Source organism: Dendropsophus ebraccatus, chromosome 7, assembly GCF_027789765.1.
Source record: "Dendropsophus ebraccatus isolate aDenEbr1 chromosome 7, aDenEbr1.pat, whole genome shotgun sequence".
NCBI lineage: Eukaryota > Metazoa > Chordata > Amphibia > Anura > Hylidae > Dendropsophus > Dendropsophus ebraccatus.
In genome coordinates this window covers 39,809,735-39,823,362 of record NC_091460.1, presented here as the reverse complement: position 1 = coordinate 39,823,362, position 13,628 = coordinate 39,809,735, and the positions used below count along the sequence as shown (strand labels likewise).

The following is a 13,628-nucleotide window of genomic DNA, read 5'->3' as shown; positions in this document are numbered from 1 at the left end:
AACCCATGACTCTTATCCCAACATTGCCAGGGGGCAGCTGTTCCTTTTACTGCACATCTTGTCATCCCTTGTATTGTATACACAGCACAATGATTTGATACGGATTCACCAGTCACATGCATAACCACTGTCTACACATGACTCCAACAGCACACATCTAGAAGGACAGAGCTTATTAACGTTAATAACACTATGATTGTAGCATGGGAATGTGTGGAGTCTTTGAAGTGTCGAAATTGCTACGTAAAACATATTTTTAAAGAATTTTTGGAAAATTTCTTAATTTACTATCCTGAAGTACTGCCGATTTCATTTTGGCCACTAAGCCTAATAATAAGCCTGTTCTGTAAAGATTACTATTCAGCTGTGTGTTCCCTATCACAAGCAGCATTACAGTGAAAGGTGATAACACAATATAAAGGAGATGGTATCAGGCCATTGACAACAGGTGACTGTCACAGTCCCCCCCCCCAACACAGACTTTTGCAAAGGTCACAGAATATGCCTAGAAAACTCTCACCAAATACACCATACACTGTCAGCCGAACCTGCCAGCTCAACTGTAGTAAGTTTATGGGCACCTTAAGATTCCTCCAATGGTCAACTCCAAAATAACTAAAGCTGGCTATCCATATTTGAAAAAGCTTGCCAAACCTGCTGTTTTGGGCAGGATCAGCTGTCTTCTGTGTACCGGGGCCTTTTAACTAAAGCTGGCCATAAATATCCTACTATATTATTCTGGCATTTTTTGGGGGCCCAACCAACCACTGAATATTCCTCAACATCAGACATGTGGGCGACAAAGACCAAGCAGTTGGATTTCAACATGCTCGTTCTTTTTGTTCCTGGGAAGATAAACCACCACTAGTCATGTCTGGTGGCTGCTTTTTTTCATCTCCCCTTTAAGAATATATGGATGCTTGAACGATTAAAGCACAGCACCTCTGGAGGGTCCAGAAGAGATAGCTTTAGGCCATGGGTCTCCAAACTGCGGCACCTCCAGCTGTTGCAATACCACATTTCCCATCATGCCTGGACAGCCAAATCCAAAGCTTAAAGAGGATGTACCACCAGGTACATCCTCTTTAATCTGACACAGGGATATCCACGGGTCCCGGGCATTGTTCAACCTAGAGCATGAGTCTCCAAACTGCAGCCCTCCAGCTGTTGCAAAACCACAATTCCCATCATGCCCAGACAGCTTAAAGAGGATGTACCACCAGGTACATCCTCTTTAATCTGACACAGAGATAGAACGGTGCCGTCCGTTTTTCGATTCCCGGTTCCCGTGTAGGGCGCCATTCTATCTCCGGTTTTGTAATAGCTGGAGGGCCGCAGTTTGGAGACTCATGCTCTAGGTTGAACAATGCATTTGGCCAACAGCTATGTAGTCTTTATGGTCATATCAACATGCTTAATCCTTGGTTCCTGTGGCAGATAAGCTGTAGCCAATGGAATCTGGTAATTAATTATTCTCCTCCACTCACTGAGGACAACACGCACAAACGTATTCCGACATTTCTATTTTCTACCAGCTTCACAATACAATTCTGGCTATTTTAGTCTCATTGTGTTCTCCTCACCCCAGTATAAATACTACTCTTCTCTGCCGATCTGCCGTCCATACTATTTATATGTCATAATCACAGGTTCCTTATGCGAGAGCCTCCGATAAAATAACTTCCTGAGGTTCCTAAACCTTCTACAGATGTGGTATCGGCAACCACAGGTCACTTTACTCTTTGCTTAGAAATCATTTTCTTTCTGATTATTATGGAAGGACCAAGTCAGAAATTAGGGGAGGGAACGCAGAAAATAAGGGAGACATTATAAGCCAGGAAGACAAAACCTCTTTCAACCCAGTCACCACTGTGAGAAGACAGGACAGTTTCCAATGTTCCTATTGTGAATCCAAGATATTTTCAGGAATTCTGAGGTCCTATAATGACATATTGGGCTGATATAATTGCACACTGCACATCCTTAAAGGAGTTGTAGACAATCCGTATTTAGCCTGGTGACAAGATGATCTTCACAGGTTCAGCTCCACACATTTCTCCTGCAGGGGCCAATATGGGGGAAATAGTATTACAGGCCAGCCATTCCAAAGAATATAGTCAACCATGTCACCTACCAATGGGCCAGGTCCACCAGAGGATGGGTACTATCTTACAAAGTGGCAGACTTCTTACAGTGTGGCTGCCCATTCTTGTTCATAGAGATGTTTCCCCAACCAAGGTTCCTCCCTTACATCTATACGATTGTTTAATACAGGTCGAAATTTGGCCCATAAAGGACTTATCCAGCGCAACAAAGACAGCACCTCTCTTGCCTTTAGCTCATGTGTGGTTTGCAAGTAAGCTCCGTTCACTCCAACTCCAACTACAAGTGGTGCTGTCCCTGAAAGAAAGTAGCCATGTTTTTGTAGCCCTAGATAACCCCTTTAAGCTTAGCCTTAATTTTAGTTAAGAGGGTCTTCCTTATTAGAAATAACTGTGGTTGTTCTATTGGAAATCTGCAAATCCTTAACTGTTGAGGGTCGTGAGGACTGGAGTTGATAAACACTGATCTAGAGTAATCTGCTTGGGAACCCATCCAAACGGAAGAAGTGAATCCGTATTGGTTGCCATTATTTGTACTAGCTCTGGCTGATAGTTGAGGGCCTTGCATGGAGGATCCCCCAAGATTAGTGGCAGAATAATTGAAAGTGGGTTAAATTTTTGTGCCCAATAAGACAATGAAGAAAGGGACTTATGTGACAGATTATAAGAAAAGCTGTAAAATAGAAATAACACATAAAAAAACATTAGGACTCTTAGACTCCTGAACGGCGGACAAGATTATTTCGAGATTTCGACTCTATTATCACTGCGCGAAGCAGAACGACTGTCAGGCATGATGAAAGATGATCCTTTTCCAAATATGTGTGTGTGTATGGTGACGTAACCCAGAACTAATTCCTTGTGGAATTCCCAGCTCAGCATAATTGCTTACTTCTGAACAAACTCTACCAATTCTCTTTGTCACTTGGACAAAAGGAATGTGTCTTAAATGCAAAAATATCAGAAATTTAAAAAAAAAAAAAAAAAAACAGCTATGGTCTTTTGACGTAAAGAATAAAATAAAGGAGCAACACTCCGCTGGAGCCTCCGCTGCAGTTGCCAGTCGGCACTGGCAAATGGATCTAGACAGATTGCTACACCAATACGGATCAATGTAGTATAGACCCGCAATAGGGTACTCATACTGTATCTTGTATAAATACTATTCAATATGCTAGGCCATTCTCTCCCCCAATGGCAGATATCAGGAGGCAACCACAAATATTATATGGCCAGTAAATCACACCAAAATTCAGAAGTTTTGGATTGGCCTGATTTTAACATTGGCTATACGTTTTCTGGGGACATAAACCACCTCCAGAAGTGTCCCTGCTCCCCCCATTAAGCACAAATGAATGGACGTCCGAGCCAAAAGTGCATGCGCATGGGAAAGTCAAGAAGAAACTAAGGTTTATAGCAAGCCTAGCTCTCCCCTTGGACCATCATGCATCTCAGAAGTGCAAGGGCCTACCCCAGCATCAATAACAGGATCCAACAGTGAAAGTCTCTAACCCCTGAATGCAGAGGGCAAAACTGATGATGAACTTGAATTTGACATGGTGACTGGGTTTTGTCATGCCTGGTAATGACACGGGGCTTACAACTCTCTAATAGGGACCCATTGGGACGCTGTATGCTGCTGTATAGGGTCCATGCATGAGTGTTGGCCATGTGCACAGACCTTAATATTACCAATAGAGCACAATAGCTTTCAGTTCTGCTGCAGTCGGCTGATATTGGCTTATATTGGGTTAGATACATTGGGTTAGATACTGATACATTGCAGAATCTAGTCCCAGCTGTCTGTCTGCTAGTTTGCTGATCATGTTTCCAATAGATCTTGGAATTTAGAATAAAGAAGCTTTATTCTCATTGATTCCATGTGTAATCTGATCCCGCAGAGCAGAACAGCAGCACTGAATATGCACGGACATGAATTTCCAAAGTTGTACAAGAGGGTAGTGTGCTTATACTACTCATTTATTCCATGCAGAGATTCCCTATTTTACACCTCGGCCATGTAAAGCAGTTCTTGCGGAATATAGGAATTCTACTAACATACTATAGATCTATATTAAAAGTTTCATAGAGTTATGTGGCCATCCAGCTGTTCAAAACTACAATTCCCATCATGTTAAAGCTTTGGCTGCTCAAGCATGATATGAGTTGTGGTTTCCCAACAGCTGGAGCTGCTCTAAGAGAACCATATGGTCAGGTTGTTACTACCCATCAATGTTCTGCATATATATATATATATATATATATATATATATATATAGTAATGGAATTCAGGGAGTGTACATAGGAGTAGGGGAAATCCTTTAGAACACAACGTCATTATTACAAATTAAGAGGAGGAGGATAGTCATATAAAAGTAATTATAAAACCTAGGAAATGTACTTTTTTCTTTTAAAGGACAAAGTAATGAAGGGTTGTAGCTGGTTTTTGAGCACCTTCAATTAGGAAGACCAAAATGATAGGTCGTAGTAGAAAGTAAGTGTGTCTGTCCTGAGTATATCTGCTTTCCTCAGCGCTACGCCTTACTTTTATGTGGACAGGTAATCCTTTAAAAAGAAAATCAACCTGAAAGACATTGTGGCCCTAAAACTCCCAAAGGATGCGATTCTGGGCAGTGTGGTAAACCATACAGGTTTTTGGCTGTCTTGCCCCATATGAAGTATGAGTAAAATCTCCTGATACTGACCATCGTGGTGGCTCAGAGAATCGCTACCAGCTATCCAAAATGCCAGCTCCGCACTTGTGAAGTCAAGGAAAACAATCATTGAGATGTCCCGGGTGGCCCTCCATCCTTTCTTACAATAATCAAAAAGAAAAACAAGGACAATTTTAGCCAGGAGATTTAATACAAACCCGTCTTTTCTCAATTAAAGGTGCACATATGCTTCCTCTTTGGTCATTTGGTGTAGGGAACAAAGAACATTAATGTCGGAAACCCATCTAATGTTTATAGTCATCTTGAGAGAACAGGTCTATCGTCATCCATATCCTATTGGATTCCTAAATAAAGAGAGGTTTGTACATACAAACCTGCTGATATGTACCTATGGCGGCAGCGCTGCTGATTTGGGCACGACTCTTCTTCTTTCCCTCCGTGGCCCAGTTTTTGAGTATTTTGACCTGAAGCCTATATGTAAATTAGTCTGCTTGGTGCACTGGGTGTTTTCCTCAACCCCTCCATGCACTGTCCTACCCACTTGTACCTGGCCTCCTACTTATCCATATTCATCTACGTATAAGTAACCACATCTCCCTCCCTAGATCTTGCACAATAACAGAGCCCATACAGCCCCAGGTTGCTGTTCCTGCGCAAGTGCGAGAACTGGTCACCTTTGTGTGCATCTACCCTAAAAGTTGGTCATACACATTAGATTAATATTGGCCAAATGTGTATGGAGGTGCCCCAAATGCGCCCAAATACCTCCCACCTCTCTTTTCTCCAACAGTAGATGTCAGAAGAAACAAGGATCCGGTTTTGTCTCTTTCTTCATAGGCAGCAAGCCATGTCCCATATGCACATTTGTACGGGGTGGTCGGGAGAAAAAGCTATTTGTACAGGGTGGTCGGGAGAAATAGCTGTCAGCTATATGACCGTTGTAGTCAGCACAAGGCTGAGGGTGCCATCATGTGCATAACATAAATATGCAAAAAAACTCACCTCCAGAAGGAAGAAAGGAGGAACATGACTAGATATTATCAAAACCAGAATATCTTATGGCTACTGGTTGCTGTTTCATTCACCAAAGTGCATAAAAAAGTAAACAAGGTGATCCGACCCTCTGAGCTAGAAAGATCCAAATGGGTCAGTGACTGGTACTAAACCTCCAGCCCTCCAATGTTTCCCGACAAAGCTCGGACAGGGCGCCAGGACACAGTAGTCCTCCAAAAAGTGATGTCGCAGGGTTATAGGACATTAAAGAACCCAGGGAAAATGTCGATTACAAATTGATTTTCTCCAGGAAGAATAAAACGCTATAAGATTTCAAAGTCTTGGAATATATTGAGATCGGGTCTGGAGATTTGTTCGCTAAACGCCTTTTCTAATGTGAAGTCACGCAACGTAAAATCTATACAGCCCAAGACTACTTCTAGTGTGGGGGAGACTGTAGCCTATATGTTATACATTTCCTGTGCTTTTACAATGTGTGTGTATTTTTAGAAAACAAGTTTAATTGAATGTTATCATAAAGGGTCATTACCCCCATGTACAAGTCATATCTAGTTACATTACTATAAATTATGTAGACAACAATCCCCGGGACATCGCTGGTGAGCAACAATAACATATACACTTTCCGTATGCCTTGCTAGAGCCACATGTACTGGCTTACTTCATCACATATGTAAGAGGCCATGGCTCATTACTGCAAAAAGTACTGTTTCTTCCTGTGGAGACCACTAGCTGGTGTAAGATGTCTAACAGGCCAGGCAATGCTCTCTGGGTAAAAAAGGATGCAAATTAGTTCTCCTTCAAAGCAAAACAACTGCTCTCTAGCGCCACCTTACATGACAGTTTTGTTCCTTCTGGAGAAGAGCAAATTTGCAAGACAAGGGTGCATGTACAAGATACGGCAATATGCTACTAAAACTGGTGAGCCTAAAATCAATCCGCTCCCGTGAGTTGACATACCATAAAGCCAGACCATGTGGCTACCATATGGCTCTCTATTGCTATATAATGGCAAGTAGCACTGCAGCACGTCCGTCTACAGAAGCTCTAGCAAGCAAGGGTATAGGAAATATCCATGTAATGGGTTACACCAGACCCTTCTATTCTGGATAGAAAACCAAGAACTATAAAGGGGACCCAATTTGCTCCTTTTTATGCGAACCTTTTCTCTCTTATGTATCTCAGAACAGGTATTTTTCACACCCCTTTTTGCTTTTAGTGAATGTTAAGTTACAGAGAGGAACATCTGCAGATGTTTTCACAATAAACACCATTACTGTAATGACCTATCACACAATGGGGGGGGGGGTATTAGAACTGGGAGGAATACATAATGTGCCAAGAAGATCCATGAGCCGAAATATCAAACAAAGGCAATGGAGAGGATATGTGATTCGAGTGTCTGGATGACTGACAGCTGAAAGTTTCCTTTAATGATGGGGGTCTTACAAGATTAGGGTCTGTCTGTCTTTTGTGTTCAATGAACGGAAACTGATGAGCAGCTTCTTACACCACAACAGGGCATGCTGTCACTCTTCCTCTTCTTACTGTATCAGGAGATTCCATTGGAAACGGCATAAGATCAATGGCTCATACTCTATGCAAAAAATATAAGTCAAGGCTCTTTCCAGCTTTGCAAATTACAGTTTATTATTGTAAAAATGTACACGCCCCAAATAGGCTCTCTGGCCCAACAACATTAACTAGGATCTGGAAGTGGTTCATGCCCCTTTAACACCAGGCTCCCAGTGCTACAACACAGTCTGTACAATGTCTCATTGTAAGGGCAGTGCAGCAGGCGGGCTCCTGGGCTGACTCAGGGCCATGCACATTTTTGGATTAAGATGTTTATCATGCCTTGCAGACAGCCGTAATAACATTCTGCATTGTTTCTCAGCCCCTGCTTATGCCCTCAGGCAGGTGTTTTCTCTTCTCGGTTAAAGGATAACTCCTTTTCAGCTTTTGCACAGCACATATTAGCTTTAGTATCATCAAGTTACAGAAAGGACCCCTTGTAGAAATGTAGGGAAACAAGAACAGGAATTTGAAAAGCAAAAGCAAAAACAGCCCCACCCCTGTCCTCAGGTTGTGTGTGGAATTACAATTCACCTCCATTTGCGTCAATTGAACTAAGCTGGAAAACCACACCAAAACTGAACACAAGAGTGGCGCTGTTTCTGGATATCTCTAAGCTTGGATGTGGACTATAATACTACGGAAGAAAACATCTGCATGCAGCGGTCACCTGATGCATTACCAACATAATCATGCAGCCATCGCATGGACGTGGTTTCATCCGCGTGTCTATCTGCAACAACCAAAGTCAACCAAATCTGGGCAGACTTCCTACTGAATATGGAAGAGGGGGTGACCCCTCTCTTGTGGCAGAGAAGAGTCGGCCTATTGGACTTTAATATGCCTAATACTTCAGTTATTAGGGAGACAAGCTTCTGAAACGTGTCTAGCAGCAGCTTACTCCTGTTTTTTCGGCTGAATGACTGACAGTGTGTGATCAGCTTTTGACCAGGTTCAAATTAAAGGGGTAGTTCACCAAAATACATTTCTTTTTAACCAACTGTTGGCATGAAGTGCCAGAGATTTGTAATTTACTTCTAATAAAAATTCGCAAGTCTTCCAGTACTTATCAACTTATCAGTGGTGTATTCTTTCCAGTCTGACACAGTGCTCTCTGCTGCCACCTCTGTCCATGTCAGGAACTGTCCAGAGCAGCAGCAAATCCCCATAGAAAACCTCTCCTGCTCCAAAGGCTGGAAAGAATACCTCATCCTACAGTATATACAGCAGCGGATAAGTACTGGAAGACTTGATATTTTTAATATAAGTAAATTACAAAGCTCTGGCACTTTCTTGCACCAGTTGATTTGAAGATACATTTTCTGCATGATCTGCATGTGTTACATGTAAATTTTGTTGCAAATCCATCTCTCCCCTGACACTTGTCTTCAGGGCAAAGTCAGGAGGCCCCCATACCCGTTATAGTTGGCTAATGTGCATTTACAAGTGTAAGCATCAGTACCATAATCCAGGCCAGGGACTGTCTATGGATAAAAAGGGGAGCCAATATGGTCAATTACTCAGGGATACTCCCAATATGCAACCATGGGCACGGGACAGGTTCACATATTACAGATCCCATAGCCTGCTATGAGGCCAATCTGTTCTTCCATATGGCTCCATGTTTACATGCAGATTCACTAGTGCTAATCCCCTGATTTTAGTAATGTTTTATAGCCTGTGATGACTATAGGGATTAGCACCATTAGCTTTCCTAGACCCCTGAATAGCAGCAATGTTCCTTTATAAAAATAGAAGCAGGGATGTACCACTACATCAATAAGAGGCTTTGCTTTGGCTGGGAGCCATGAAGGCGGCCATGTTGGCTGTCACCCAGCCTTCCCAAGAATCACAGTAACCAGAGCTTCCTGATTATTTACATATAACGTACGGTAATTGGCTTATTTACATGAGACAAAACACTAAATATTTCATAGACAAGAGCGACCCCCCCCCCCACCCCAATGGCGTTTATTGTCCTCTCGCTGAGCCCTAGGGATGACATATGTTTCTGAGAGAATAATGGCCCTTCCTGAATGGCCTATGAATTACTTATTCCCTCCTAACAGGAATATTACTTGGCTTCCTCAGAAATAAAGGGAAAACTATAAACTTGGCAATAATTCAGACAAAAGAGCGATGATGACAAGGGAGATAACCGTCCTGACTACTGGGGCACAACAACAGTCACTAAATATATGAGAACTTCAAGGGATTGTCCATGATGAGAAACAAAGGTCTGAATTTAGTGAGAGATTTATCAAACATGGTGTAAAGTGAAACTGGCTCAGTTGCCCCTAGCAACCAATCAGATTCCACCTTTCATTCCTAACAGACTCTTTGGAAAATGAAAGGTGGAATCTGATTGGTTGCTAGGGGTAACTGAGACAGTGTCACTTTACACCATGTTTGATAAATTTCCCCCATAGTGCCTATACTTTCAAATAATAAACTATGGCTGGTAGCATAGATATATGTATACAATGCACACAGATATATCCAAGCACTAGTATACATATTCCATACAGTGCCTTTAATATAACGCACATACTGCTACCTAGTGCATCCCCTTATGTTTATATACCCCTATATGTATACACAGATGGATGTAGCACTGTCATGTTGTGCTGCCTTTCCATTGATTCAGACAGCAAGTATGAGATCAGGGGAGCAAGCTCTGAGTGTTCAGGCCAGCTGCACCCCCTTCACCAGGCCATAGCTAGGTTTCCCATTACACAGGGCAATGGCCATAGCCCAGCTGTATTTGCTAACACACAGCTTTCCAAGAGTCCTGAATGACAAATGGGCCTAGTTATACATGATTTAGAATTTGATAACAAGACTTTAGGGTTGATAAAACTGAGCAACAACTCTCATTGGAGCTGTAATGACACCCAGCTTTACAAGACTCCTGAAAGACAGGCCTAGTTTATGCAGGATTTAGGACTCAATGACAAGACAGATTTTCACTCCCGGACTGATAAAACTGAGTGCCAACCTCTATGGCGGCTGTAATGGTGACCATATTGAAAGTTGCCCAGCTTTCCAAGAATCCTGAAAGACAAATGAGCCTAGTTATGCAGCTTTAGGGCTGGATAAGAAGACTTTGGGACTAATATAACTAAGTGACAACCCCTAGGGGAGCTGTGATATCAACCATATTGGATGACACCCAGCTTTCCAAGAGTCCTGAATGACAACTGGACCTAGTTAAGCAGGATTTAGGACAGGACAACAAAAAAGATTTTCACTTCAGGACTGATAAAACTGAGTAACAACCCCTAGAAGAGCTATAACAACAACCATCTTGGAGGTCACCCAGCTTTCCCGGATATATTATAGTTTTGGAATATGGCGTAACATCATGGCGGCTTCTAACACGTCTACCCGGATAATAATTCACTGCAGGCTGCAAGGAAAACAGGATGAAGCACTTCATCAAACTGCAATGAGATTCCCCACACACTACAATACCCTGGCTGGAAGACATGAAATGAGAGGCGGCTAATGATATTACAATGGGGACATTGGAGGCGCGGATCAATTTAACCAGTTCCCTGCCAGACACAAGTCATTCAGTTACTTTCTCCCGCTGCAAAAGGAGGACGAAATTCCCAATGGCAGAAATTGAAATACGTCTGAGTGAGCTCAGCCTGAGTGTCCACCAATCCCAGCCGCACAGGAAACAGGGCTGTCAGGAGACCGACAACCACTCACAGCCCAGCAATGCAATTCACTGACTGTGCCGCTGCCAAGTATGCAGGGACAGGGTGGCATGGTGGGCGGCAGCGGCTCTGGGAGCGTTTACTACAGGCACAAGTCATACAGGACAGTATAGAGAGCACAGGAAATGCAAACACACATCACATCCTTATACACACTGCAGACACTGACACATTGTATCAAGGGCAGATCCTAGAAGACATTCTCTATCACAACTCAGCTGTGTCTTTATATACAGTATACAGCGAGGGAGAACCTGCTCTGAATCCCAATGAGCTCTGAGCTGCCACACCACCATCTGATCCCAGACCAGGGGGATGCCCTCATTCAGCCATGTCACCTCCATATAATCGTACAGTCCAACAATCCATAATACCCATATTATCTCACGCATATATTAGATAGTATCTAGTGTGATCCCCTATATATACCCTGATGTGTATACAATGCAGACAGATAAAGCCATACACTAGTACACACATCCCATACAGTTTTATACACTGTACCTACTGATATCTAGTGCTCTTCCTTATGTGTCCTTATATATACAATGCACATACCGCCATACAGTGCACCCCTATATCTATATACCCTTATACGTATATAATGCACATACCGCTATACAGTGCACCCCTGTGTCTATCCATCCTTATATGTATATAATGCACAGACCTCTATACAGTGCACTCTCTGTGTGTGTATATACCCTTCTAGGTATATATATATATATCACACATACTGCTATCTAGTGCGCTCCCCTATGTCACTATACCCCTATATATATATATATATATATATATATATATATATATATATATATATATATACAATACACATACCGCTATACAGTGCACCCCTGTGTCTATCCATCCTTATATGTATATAATGCACAGACCTCTATACAGTGCACTCTGTGTGTGTGTATATACCCTTCTAGGTATATATATATATATATCACACATACTGCTATCTAGTGCGCTCCCCTATGTCACTATACCCCTATATGTATACAATACACATACCGCTATATAGTGCACCCCTGTGTCTATGTACATATATCACACATACTGCTATCTAGTGCGCTCCCCTATGTCACTATACCCCTATATGTATACAATACACATACCGCTATATAGTGCACCCCTGTGTCTATGTACATATATCACACATACTGCTATCTAGTGCGCTCCCCTATGTCACTATACCCCTATATGTATACAATACACATACCGCTATATAGTGCACCCCTGTGTCTATGTACATATATCACACATACTGCTATCTAGTGCGCTCCCCTATGTCACTATACCCCTATATGTATACAATGCACATACCGCTATATAGTGCACCCCTGTGTCTATGTACATATATCACACATACTGCTATCTAGTGCGCTCCCCTATGTCACTATACCCCTATATGTATACAATGCACATACCGCTATATAGTGCACCCCTGTGTCTATGTACATATATCACACATACTGCTATCTAGTGCGCTCCCCTATGTCACTATACCCCTATATGTATACAATGCACATACCGCTATATAGTGCACCCCTGTGTCTATGTACATATATCACACATACTGCTATCTAGTGCGCTCCCCTATGTCACTATACCCCTATATGTATACAATGCACATACCGCTATATAGTGCACCCCTGTGTCTATGTACATATATCACACATACTGCTATCTAGTGCGCTCCCCTATGTCACTATACCCCTATATGTATACAATGCACATACCGCTATATAGTGCACCCCTGTGTCTATGTACATATATCACACATACTGCTATCTAGTGCGCTCCCCTATGTCACTATACCCCTATATGTATACAATGCACATACCGCTATATAGTGCACCCCTGTGTCTATGTACATATATCACACATACTGCTATCTAGTGCGCTCCCCTATGTCACTATACCCCTATATGTATACAATGGAGACAGATCCGGCTGATGTCCCTGTCCCCATATACAGCACACCTTATATAACACCACTATACCTATAACACATGATATAGCAGTCATAGCCTTGTAGGCACAATCCATACAGTGCGGTACATGGACATCTATGTGGCCCCCTCCCTGCCCTCCAGCCTATGCGCCGGGCTCTCACCTCTGCTGGACCTCTGCATGGCGGCTCCGGTGCAGGCAGCCTTCCCGGGCATGGTGATCGGCGAGGACGGGGCCCCGGAGCTGTAACAATGGCAGGAGCTGCAGCCCGACTGCTAGAGCCCGGCCAGCATGTCCCCTCCAGTCACCTCCAGCCAATGGGAGGGCGCTGCGGCCGGGGGGCGTGGCCTGACGAACAAAGAAGAGAGGCTGACAGTCCGTGACTACCGGGCAGAGGGGCTGCGTCCACACAAAGGCAGCTGCCCCTCACACCTACCCCTGTGCTCCCAGGGGGGCTCCAACCTGCAGGGGCCCGGCGGCTGCTGCCACACTACAGCTCCCAGCATGCCTCGGGGGGTTCTGGGAATTGTGGTTCAGCATCAGCTGGAGAGCCACAAGTTGGGGAGTTGTGGTGG

At 43.2% G+C, this 13,628-nt stretch overlaps 1 protein-coding gene across 3 annotated transcripts in view; it reads right to left on the bottom strand.

The window, feature by feature from the left end:
• AFAP1 (actin filament associated protein 1) overlaps positions 1-13,310 on the bottom strand; it is a 91,881-nt gene extending 78,571 nt beyond the window's left edge. For 2 of the 3 annotated variants that reach the window (XM_069976403.1, XM_069976404.1), the window contains exon 1: positions 13,217-13,310. In XM_069976403.1, the coding sequence (XP_069832504.1) occupies positions 13,217-13,268 (52 nt within the window). In that variant the 5' untranslated portion in view covers positions 13,269-13,310. Of the gene's footprint in view, positions 1-10,364; positions 10,417-13,216 lie in introns of those variants that run through there. The other variant, XM_069976405.1, reaches the window with a different exon arrangement.
• Positions 13,311-13,628: the final 318 nt, after the last annotated feature.